The sequence below is a fragment of the Podarcis bocagei genome (assembly GCF_964188305.1).
Source record: "Podarcis bocagei genome assembly, chromosome: 6".
Lineage (NCBI taxonomy): Eukaryota > Metazoa > Chordata > Lepidosauria > Squamata > Lacertidae > Podarcis > Podarcis bocagei.
This window is the reverse complement of record NC_138130.1, coordinates 38,699,339-38,710,930: the sequence shown is the minus strand read 5'-3', so window position 1 is coordinate 38,710,930 and position 11,592 is coordinate 38,699,339. Positions and strand designations below refer to the sequence as shown.

Genomic DNA, 11,592 nt, shown 5'->3' with positions numbered 1-11,592 from the left:
ACAGTGGGTTTTTTTTCTTTGCTTTTTTTTTGGGCACACATCTGATCTGATAGCTTTTTCAAATTACATAGCACAACAGCGACATCCAGTGGTAGCTAAAGAATCATGCAGTACTGGGACTGTGTTGCAATAGCTTTATACAGACCAATCCAAAAATTAAAAAGCAGGAATTTGCCAAATATGTTCTCCAGCACTTGGGTTCAGTTTGCTGGTGCACCCAAAGAGATCCAAAACTGTATAGGCTTTTCCGTTCACCATAACACTGAAAACAGTTAAAGTTATGCACTCTTGGATCTGTATGGACACTGGCAATGAAGAGTAAACTTGTTCCATATGTACACCAAAGTTCTGTTCACATGCAAAAGCCCCTCCTGGGCAAACTATTTTAATTCAGGGATTTATTAATTTTTTATTTTCTTTATATTTTTTCAGTCATCACAGTACTATGAAGATATACGGCCTATTAACTGATAGTAAGCCAAAACACCAGTTAGTAACAGAGTTGCTACTAAACTGGCAAATGCCTGAAAATAAAACAGCTATAAAATCACCTGGCTCAGGCGATTTAAAAAAATAATAATAATACTTCTAATTCCTCCTAACCATTTATGGCTTCACCTAAAATGTTCCCAGCAATTAAGCCCGGTGATAGTTGAAATCTGTTTGTAAAATCTTATTTGGTCTACATTTGGAACAGAAATCTAAATATTTGGCATTTGAAAAATAAAAGCATAGATAAAGAGGATGCATATAATCCATTCAGGGAGCTACAAGTTTGATTCCATGTTTCCAGTGATACAACTTTCCTTTTATTAATGCCTATTTTTGTAGCATAAATTTAGTCAAGGCCAAGAAATGGGCATATTAGTGTCAACAAAACACGAGCTTATTAAAGCATTTACATTCACAGGAATATTTTCACAGAGAGTGCCTATTTCTGGTTAATAAAAAAAAAAAATCTAGGTCAATGTTCAGCATGCGATTTTACACACATATCCCAAAGCATGAAGCATAGCTACATCTTCCCTTCGGCATGCTGAAATGTTAGGGATCGCACGCATAAACTCAATTTATGCAGATGCCCTCATAGGGAAGCTGAGAATGTCTACAATGGTCAACATAGCATAAGACTTTCTTGAAAATACCTGCCAGCAGTCCTATAAGAAGCATCACAACCCATCCCGACCAGGCATCTAGTAAACTTTTGATGAACTCCCATATTGACTCCTTGCTTTTGTTTGTAATCTGGAAGGGAAAAAATGGTGTTTACTTGAAAGACATGCAATTTTTATATAGTACAGTTCTATATAACCAAGCAGCCCAACAGAAAAACAACATGTGTATGCTTTGATCGCATAATATTTGCATTTGTTTACACTGCAAATGTGTATACAGGATTTGCATGGAATACAGTTAAAGCAGAGTTTTGGTTCACATAAATGCATGAAAAAGTTAGGATTCCTTGATGAAATTTGGACACTGATATTTGATAGTCTGTCTTGCTGTAAGGCAAAAGATGCTTATTTTCTTCTAGGTCTTTCCCTTAACAGACAACCACATAATGCAGTATACATTATTTTGAAAAAATAATTTAAGCATTGAGAAAGACAGGGATCGCCAACATGGCGCTTCCAGATGTTGTTGGACTCCAAACTCCATCAGTCCCAGCCAACATGGCTAATACTCAGGGATGATGAGTGGGGTATAAATAATGAAATTATCACCATCATCAGAGTTGTAGACCAGAAACATTCAGAGAGCACCATGTTGACTATCCCTGCAGTAGTCTAAAGATTCATATTCCTCCAGAAGTGGATTTTGAAATATGCCTTGTCTTTGATGGCAAGTTCCTTCAACCTTTTCTCAAAGTATTACTTCAGTCATTTTGATTTCTTTATTTCATAACATTTTATACACGATTGTAATAAAATCTCAAAGTGGTTTATGAAAAGGTCAGACCTATCAATTTGGGTGTGTAGGGGTTAATGATCTACCACTTTAGCTATCAGAAATGCTCCCTGCTTTTGAAATATTTTTCCCCTTACCTTTCTATGCCTGTCTGTGTCACGTGACTTCTCCCTCAACCAATCAATGGTATGAAAGTCTTCATAGGTCCCAACATCGGGGAAAGGTTCATCCAAGAAATCCATCAAATTTCCAGACCCATTCATGTTTCCAGCATTAACCATATTAGTACCTGTAAGGAAAATAGAGGGACAAGTTCAGAAATTTACTCCTCGGGTACCTCTCCTTGTCATTCCCACCAACCCAGGCAAACAGAGAACATTACAGAATTGAAGAATAGGATTGATCAATACTAGAAAAATAACTTAAAATCTATTTCCTTTGTTACTCCTGGCAATGGCCAAGTCAATGATCCCAGGTGAGTCACTGACACACAATTGGTCTGATCCCAGTTTCTTGTCCAGAGCACAATTTGAAACTCCACCTTGAAGGATCGCTCTCCCACTGTACAATAGATTTCAGTTTGTTAAAGACCTAATGAAAGGTGGGTACTGAGCAGACATAACCAACATAAAATGAAGGATCCAAAGAATTATGCAACTAGTTCCACATGCTCAGGAGAGATCTGGAATTGTGTTTCTCGCAGAGCAGTTTCCTGTGGCACACAACAAAACCTCTTTTGTAATTGAGGGGTGAAATATACATTTGTAGAATCACATACAAATGTGAAAAAGTGGGGTGGGGAATCTACTGAGCATGCCTAAAATAGCCCTCTGTATTCTGCCCTTTGCATTTGAGCAATATTTTCTTTATAAGCATGTCTCTGCCCTTTGATAACTGATTATTCTGCAGTCCATAGTATCTTCAATCAGTTTCTCACTCCTACAAGTAACTTTGCACACAAGCATTTTACTCACATTAGCAGAAGATTTGTGCATGTGCTCCCCCCTTCTCTTCTGCACTCTCTAAAATCACAAGTTGCAGATTTCCATTTCATGGAAGGCAATCTCAACTGAATCTGTTGATTTGATCTTTTACTACTTATCCAAGTAGAAAACCATGTGATCAATTGCTTGGCAAACTAGGCCATATATTGATTATTGGAACTGACTCACTGACTAGCATGGGAAACATGTTTTGCTCAGTGGCAAAAAGAAAAAAAAAGAGCCCACAAGGGTGAATTCCAACAATGTCAATCTGTCCCAGAGGGTTGAAGGACCTCCAAGGGCAAGAATGGGGGTGAAAGGAGACTTTTAAAGTAGTTTATGTGCTTCATAGTACATTGGGCCAGTCTGTAATGAGCATGTTCAAAAAGATGTTTTTATTATTATTCTTAAACAGCTCAGGACCTCAATACCTCAATGACTTCCTCTGCCCATATAAACCAACCCAGACCCTGCAATAATCATCTGAGGCCCTTCTTTGTCTTCCAGAAGTCCAGAGGGCAGCAAAATGAGGACATGCCTTTTCTGTGGTGGCTCCCCAATTGTGGAACGCTCTCCCCAGGGAGGTTCGCCTGATGCCTTCATTGCATATCTTTAGGCACCAGGCAAAAACATTCCTCTTCTCCCATCCCTTAATTAAACAATCTATGGCCTTTTAAACTGGGGGGGGGTATTGTTTTTGTTTGTTACTACGTTATATTTTTGTGTTGTAAACCACCCTGCGATCCTCGGGCAGTAGAGAAAAGTATTTTTTTTAAAAAAAATTCTTAGGGATTGTTCAGATTTCACCTTTTTGTGAACAATGACAATGGCCATACCTAGAAGTGATTGTAAGGACTGCTGTTGGTGCTGGTGGGCTCTTGATACCCTCATGCAACCCAATTAAGTTTCTACAACATCTAAAAATCTATTTCTAAGTTCATTATTTGGTTGTTGTTTGGTTGACACTGAAATTGAGTACACCCCCAGGCTAAGTAGCACCTTCTGGGTGGCTAGACTGGACACTTCGCTTCATTTGCGCTTATTATTGCCACTGTTTTCAAAACTAAAGAACCTGTTCATCAGTCTTTACCCAATAAGAATAATTTGGCTGAAAGAATGAATGTATTTTAGGATTTGGTGCCCTGCAGATGCATTCAACTATACCTCACAGAAGACCCAGCCACCATAGCTATGCAGGCTGGGGATGATGGGATGGGAGCTGTGGTCTAAAATATATGGAGGGCACCAGTTCTACAAAAGGCTGTGCTAGAGCTTCGAAGAAATCCTGCATATCCAGTCTGGCTGAGCTAGTAGCAACCTGAAAAGTTGGTGAGGTTTCAAAACTATCAGTTTATAAGCTTCCTGCAACCTTGACGGCCTAGGAACTCAACACCATGCTCACACCCAACTTTCTCAAACTACAGCTACAGACACATTCCACACACCCTGGTCAGGAAACCCAAAGATTTCCATTAGCCCGATAACCAATTGTGTTGTATAACAGGCTTAGAATGAGTTTGAAATTGTTCTTTACTACTAGCTGTCCAAGGACGCCATTTTGGATCAGCTGGAAAAGGGGAGCAAGATCCAGCAAATCCAGTAATTCAGAAGGAAATATCCAAAGGTAAAAATAATACATTCTAGAACATCTTTAAGCCCTAAGATGTCTACCCAGTTGTGAAAAAAGGCAGCTGTGAAAAAAGGCAAACTGAACGGAATGAAAATAAAACTACCAGTATCATAACAATATTATACCATCCTGACTCGGCCCCAGACACACTGACCAGATGTTTGGAAGCTGTGGCTGGATGGTTACGTGGGAGCCGGTTGAAGCTAAATCCTTCGAAGACAGAGGTCTTGTGGCTGGGACGGGGCGATATGGGATTGGGGGGGCAACTCCCATCTCTTGCGGGGGCGCAATTAGTGCCAGCTCCGTCCGTTAAGAGCTTGGGTGTAATCTTCGACACCTCCCTTTCCATGGAGGCGCAGATTGCAGCTATAACAAAGGCGGCATTTTTCCATCTCCGCCAAGCTAAGCAGTTGGCTCCTTACCTCTCTCGCCCGGACCTAGCCACTGTGATCCACGCGACGGTCACCTCCAGACTGGATTATTGTAACTCGCTCTACGTGGGGCTGCCCTTGAGACTGACCCAGAAACTCCAGCGGGTGCAGAATGCTGCAGCGAGACTCCTTACGAGGTCTTCGCTGCGAGATCACATTCACCCGGTGCTATACCAGCTGCACTGGCTCCCAGTGGAGTACAGGATCAGGTTTAAGGTGCTGGTTTTAACCTTTAAAGCCCTATACGGCCTAGGACCCTCGTACCTACGGGACCGCCTCTCCTGGTATGCCCCACAGAGGAACTTACGGTCTTCAAATAAAAACATCTTGAAGGTCCCAGGCCTCAGAGAGGTCAGGCTGGCCTCAACTAGAGCCAGGGCTTTTTCGGCTGTGGCTCCGATCTGGTGGAACGCTCTGTCACAAGAGACCAGGGCCTTGCGGGACTTGACATCTTTCCGCAGGGCCTGCAAGACAGAGCTGTTCCACCAGGCCTTTGGCCAGGGCACAGCCTGACTCCCTCCCTCGGCAATCTTCGCGGAGCTCTGGCCCAATGGTTGCCAGTGGCCTGAATTAATTAATTTTATAATGAATGATTTTAGAATGTTGTTTATGCTATACTTTTATACTGTTTTATTGTTGTTAGCCGCCCTGAGCCCGGCTTCGGCTGGGGAGGGCGGGATATAAATAAAATTTATTATTATTATTATTATACAAATGGACAGTAAGACTACATTTGGAATACAGCAGACAGTTGTGGCCACCTCACTTCAAAAAGGATATTGTAGAGCTGGGCAAGTTTCAGAAAATAACAACCAAAGTGATCAAAGAGTTGGAGCAAATCCACTTTGAAGATAAGTTAAAACCTTCAAGGCTTTTTAGTTTAGAAAAAAAGTAGAGTGAAGGAGGACACAATAGAGGTTGATAAAACTATGTCTGCTGTAGAGAAAGTGGACAGGGATATCTTTTTTTCAGTCTCTCATAATACTAGAACCTGGGGACATCGAAGGTGACAGTGAATGTTAGAAGGCTCTGGCCTGCCAACAGGATTTATTTGCACAACACATAGTTAAAACCATGGAGTTTTCTCCCACAAAATATAGGGATGGCCTCTAGGTTGGATGGTTTTAAAAGACGATTAGACAAATTCATGGAGGATATAGCTACTAATCATGATATCTATGTTCTACCTCCACAGTTGAAGGGAGCATGCCAGTCAGTGGGGAAGATCTGCTGCTGCACTGAGAACCTGCGTGTGGAGTCCCCACAGGTATCTGGTTAGCCTATCAGAACAGGGTTAGATAAGTCTTTGGTTTGATCGAGCCAGGCTCTTCTTATGTTGGAAAAAAATGGCTTTCTAGGAAGATAGGAAATTGCCTCATATCAGACCATCTCCATTTTTTACACACTGTCAGTAGCCTCCAGAATTTCCCTACATGCATATGCTGGGGATTGAACCGAAGCCTTCTGCATGCAAGGCATGTATTCTACCCTTTCTCATACTTCTCCTTTCTTCTAGCACTTCTGAAGAAGCCAGACCTTAACAAATATATAGAGAACTGTTTTCTTCACAGACTTGGTTATGTTTTACAGAACAATCCTATGTGGGGTCATGGCGGAGCAGAGCAGCAGATCCATTGCCACATCCTAGAGCACTCATGTGGTTGTCCGAGGACACCCCTCTATTTGAGAACCCTCCAGCCCATTTTAGTTCAGGCCCCACACCTTTTACACATGAGGAGCCATAAATACAAGTTAAAATCAAAAACACTAAAAGCACAGAAAAAGTGTGTGTGAGGGTCACCTCAGGAGGCCAAAGGCATGTCTAAAAAATGAAGGCTTGCAGAAACATGGAATGTGCTCTAATATTAATGATAGCAGAGGGGGCTTTCTTGATACTTCTATCATCCTCATAAGTGCAAGGAAAGGAAAGGAAAGGAAAGGAGAGGGCTTCTCCTATGGAACGCCAGCCCCAGAGAGGTGCATCTAACACCATCATTCATCTTCTGTCATATGCTGAATATGCATCTGGTTATCCTGGCCTTTGACAGTTAAGAGGTAGTTTTATGGGATGCACATCATCTGGTTTGTTACTTTTAGCTATTCTGTACTGCTTCTGTTTGGAATTCTTTTACTTGATTTGAAAAATAATAATTGTATAAACAGTTGCCCCTGTTGTTTTTAATTGTGTGGTTTTATTGTTGCAACCCACACTTATTCTCACATCTTATGATGAAGGGCAGGAAAAGCAATCTTAGAAATAAATAAGAAAAGATATTTGCTTGCCAACAGAGGTCTGATAAATGGCCCTCTCTCAGAACACTGAGAGAATGTCCTTTCTCATGTCCCCACTGAACATGAGAATGTCCTTTCTCATGTCCCAACTGAACTTGCCTCAGATGTTGGCAGGAAAATTAGCATTGTTTCCGTTGTGCTTTACAAGCATTTATTTAAAACACTTCTGCACTTCTTAACATTACTGAATTTCGAAGAAGTGTACAAAGATAAAATCGAAGGCTAACAAAGCAGGATAGAACAATAGAATTCAATTTCTTCCTTCTCCACAGTGAGCTGACCAAATATACAACCCATCATCAGTGATCAAGGAATGCAAGGTGCTTTATTTGCTATGAATGTGGGAAGACAACTAAGCTAGGTAATAATACATGGTTGAAATAATTCCAGGAGTAGGCTGGTACAGAGCAGAAGGGCCTGTTGTGTATACACACTACCCAAGTGGCAATGCTTTTTAACAGAGGATTTGGAAGGAATATGGAATGGATTTGGTTATAAGAAGAATCTGTTTCTGCTGTCTAGGCCCAGGCCAGTGTAAGATCTCCGTTTCAGTGTTAAGGAACAAGCACTGGGTTCTCACTTTTCTGCCAGGCCATTCAGTGTCCAGATGACAGCAATTTGGTTACTGGACAACGAAAATGGATTCTACGCACCCTAACTGTGGCCAAGAGACAGGTACTAATGAACTGGAAGAATAAAGATTTGGTTCTGTTTATTCAATGGATCAACAACATAACCACAGTTGCAACATATGAACGGATTACCGATAGACACAGACTTTGTTTGGATAAACATACTGACATTAAGAATGAATTTTTATAGCATTTAGTGGGTTATTAATAATCATATGTATCAGGACAAAAATAGTACTTATAATAATTATTAATATTAACAAATGACAGCAATTAGGGTATTCGTTAGTGACACAGTACAACATGTGAGGATATTAAATTCCCAAGAGAAGAATTAGCATGGAAACTCTTCAGTGATAAAAAGCATGCAAAGAACTGCTTGCATTTTAACCATGAGTCATCCTTTTTTGTTCAGGCAGAGACATATTTCACCATGTCCTGACAGAAACTGAAAACTGTTCCAGTGTTCCATTCTTATACTGCTCTTTTATATTTGACCCTGTCCAACAACTGCCATCACACTAGTTAATCCATTTCCAAACATCCCCAAATACCTTACTAATAAGTAACTCTCACATAAACGGAAAATGCAAGCCAATTAATGTACTCATAGCTACAGAGGAATTGAAAAGAAAATATAAATTATATTTCTATGTCTCCCTATCCAGTGTGACAAGGAAGTCATTCAGCTGTAGCAGATAAGCACACCCACCCACTCCCAAAGCATTTCTGTGCATGGCTTAATACTGGGTGTTAATTCCCCACAAACAAAAATAACTAGAATTCACAAACAGAATGAATTACGCTAGAAATTTGATGAGTAACACTTCCTTTAAAAACACGGGAAAATTTACATTGTAATGCAAATGCTGACATCAATATGCTGTAAAGGCTGCATAGCTGCGTTGGTAATACAATCGCTCCTCTCCCGCCACCCTAATTAAATTGTACCTTGCTCATTAAAAAAAAAAAAATAATGTTAAAACACTGACAACGGATTGCCTCCTTCATCTTAAAAAACGCCCCATCTGACAACACAAATCCTGAACTCTCCAGCCGGAAGATCTGGGGAACAAGCAAAACAGCCTTTGCACCTGCCAGCACAGACCGTGCCACGCTTTTATTTACAAAAACAGGAAACCTGCTCGACAGAGGTTGATTTCAAAACAAAGCCAGAAGGGCAAAAGCCCAGTAAGTGGTGTTAATGGAGGGTGTTCTCCTCTTACCTGCAATGCAACATCGTTTAGTTCAACCCCCAAATTCCAGACACCATCCTTTCTTTCCTGCTATGGCTGCAAAGGCAGTGATGTCATATGGAGGAAGCCGTAGCAGTCACGTGACTGCGTGCTCTCTCTATTGGAGAGCTGATTGAGAGACAGGCAGCAGCCGGCGTCCAATCCTTCAGGATTAAAATCAGCCTGTTGAGAAATTTGCTTCCACCTTCGCAGCTGACACTGCAATTACTTGCGGATTCTTTTTATTTTTTTATTTTGCAGCTATGCTATTAGAGGACTATTTCATGCACAGACTTGCTATGTTCTTATTTTTTGGAGGGATATATATATATGTGTGTGTGTGTGTGTGTGTGTGTGTGTGTGTGTGTGTGTGTGTGTGTATGGGGCAGAATGTCGTTGAATTTTTTTTTATTCTTTTTGAATGAATATTCTGTTTTCACTGGACAAACTATGACACAATCCCGAATAAATTCCACATTTCAATTAATGCAGTTTCTTTTAGTACTTGTGTATAATACTTTAGTACTTGAGTAATGTGTGTGTGTGTGTGTGTGTGTGTGTGTGTGTAATAATACACAAGTATTAAAAGAAAGTGCATTAGTTGAAATGTGGACTTTATTCAGGATTGTGTCATAGATTGTCCAGTGAAAACAGAGAGAGAAACTGACCCAGCTTCAGTTTAGGATGAGAATATTCATTCAACAAGAATGAAAAATATATATTTAACAACAATAATAAAAACCCCAGACGTTAATGAGAACAAGAGCAGGATTCTTCCCAAACCAGGGAAGGATTTCTATACTGTATAGCATTCATTTCCTCCTTTTCCCTCAGTGTGCACACAAACACCATACCAGGCTAATATTTTGGAGACATAGTCTGGGTATGCCTCCCAAGGGCTGCATTTTGCCGCCCCTCCCCTTAAACTGAAATTTCCACTCTGAGGAAAGTCTGAAAGGGATTGCAGGCATGCTTGTTTGCAGGGCCAATGGGGTGGGGGTGGAAGGGGCAGGCGGGAGGGCCACTTGGCCTGGGAATCAAGCTCAAAGGCGCCTCAAATTCAGACACACTAATATTTGGGCACTTGATCGGTTTGGCGATTTACGTGCTTCAAACCAAAATGTAGCGTGCGTGCTCAGAGCTGCAAATTTAAGGAGGAAAGAGCTGTGATTAAGTAAAAGGATCTTTCATTTTGCTTAACAGGTACTGATTTTGTCATATTAAAGAGTCGATGTTTATAAATATTGATGAATGAGGGGCTGCTCCCCAGGCTGGCCCACCTACCCCCCCAACCCCCCCACTCCCTTTACACCTTGCTAAACCCTCATCCCCTCTCCCTCATTTCTTTTATGCCTCCCCAACCCCCCCTCCCCTTAACCTTGTCAAACCATACCTTTCAGCCCTCTGAAACCTCACACCCTTCCTTCAGGCATTGCTAAAACCACAGGAACCAACTCCTAGGGGCAAATGGGTCTTCGGGCCCCCCAATAAAATATCTGAAGGGGTCTGCCCCCACCCCAAGTTGATGGGCATTGCCATTCAAATGATTACAGGGGTAAGGTTTACCGTATTTTTCGGACTATTGGACGCACCGGTCCATAGGACGCACCTAGATTGGGGGGGGGGGGAAATGCTTTGGCATGGCTCTGGGAACTTGCGGGGCTGGGGGAGGAGGAAGCCTTCCGCCAACCTCCAAACCATGTCGGGAGACAGCGGGATGGCGCGCTGCGCCTCTCCCGCTGTCCCCCGAGCTTGTGGGGCTGGCGGTGGGGCTCTCCTGAAGCCGGGAGGTTGTGGGGATGGTGGGGGGGGGAGAAGCAGGCTTGCTTCTCCCTCCCCCAGCCTCCCGATCAGGTCGGGGAAAAGCGGGATAGCGGAGCGCCGCCATCCCGCTTTCCCCCGACCTGATCTGGAGGTTGTGGGGATGTGGGGGGGGAGAAGCAGGCTTGCTTCTCCCTCCCCCAGCCTCCCGATCAGGTCGGGGAAAAGCGGGATAGCGGAGCGCCGCCATCCCGCTTTTCCACGACCTGATCTGGAGGTTGTGGGGATGTGGGGGGGGGGAGAAGCAGGCTTGCTTCTCCCTCCCCCAGCCTCCCGATCAGGTCGGGGAAAAGCGGGATAGCGGAGCGCCGCCATCCCGCTTTTCCACGACCTGATCTGGAGGTTGTGGGGCTGGTGGGGGGGAGAAGCAGGCTTGCTTCTCCCTCCCCCAGCCTCCCGATCAGGTCGGGGAAAAGCGGGATAGCGGAGCGCCGCCATCCCGCTTTCCCCCGACCTGATCTGGAGGTTGTGGGGATGTGGGGGGGGGGAGAAGCAGGCTTGCTTCTCCCTCCCCCAGCCTCCCGATCAGGTCGGGGAAAAGCGGGATAGCGGAGCGCCGCCATCCCGCTTTTCCACGACCTGATCTGGAGGTTGTGGGGCTGGTGGGGGGGAGAAGCAGGCTTGCTTCTCCCTCCCCCAGCCTCCCGATCAGGTCGGGGA

General features: G+C 43.1%; 1 protein-coding gene and 1 long non-coding RNA gene across 4 annotated transcripts in view; one reads left to right on the top strand and one right to left on the bottom strand.

Annotated features, from left to right (window-relative positions):
- Positions 1-9,226, bottom strand: part of CLCN4 (chloride voltage-gated channel 4) — a 40,670-nt gene extending 31,444 nt beyond the window's left edge. For both annotated transcript variants that reach the window (XR_014008820.1, XM_081197027.1), the window contains exons 1-3: positions 9,103-9,226; positions 2,046-2,197; positions 1,146-1,245 (exon numbers count right to left, since the gene is read on the bottom strand). Coding sequence is in view for 1 of the 2 variants with exons in the window: in XM_081197027.1 (XP_081053153.1) it covers positions 1,146-1,245; positions 2,046-2,189 (244 nt within the window). In the remaining variant the exon portion in view is untranslated. The remainder of the gene's footprint in view (positions 1-1,145; positions 1,246-2,045; positions 2,198-9,102) is intronic.
- On the top strand, positions 5,680-7,920 carry LOC308588631. 2 transcript variants are annotated; one of them, XR_014008840.1, is made up of 3 exons: positions 5,680-6,427; positions 6,543-7,007; positions 7,767-7,920. It is a non-coding gene; the product is annotated as an uncharacterized lncRNA (long non-coding RNA). The 2 variants fall into 2 exon arrangements; XR_014008841.1 differs by lacking the exon at positions 7,767-7,920 and having other exon boundaries at positions 6,543-7,117.
- Positions 9,227-11,592: the final 2,366 nt, after the last annotated feature.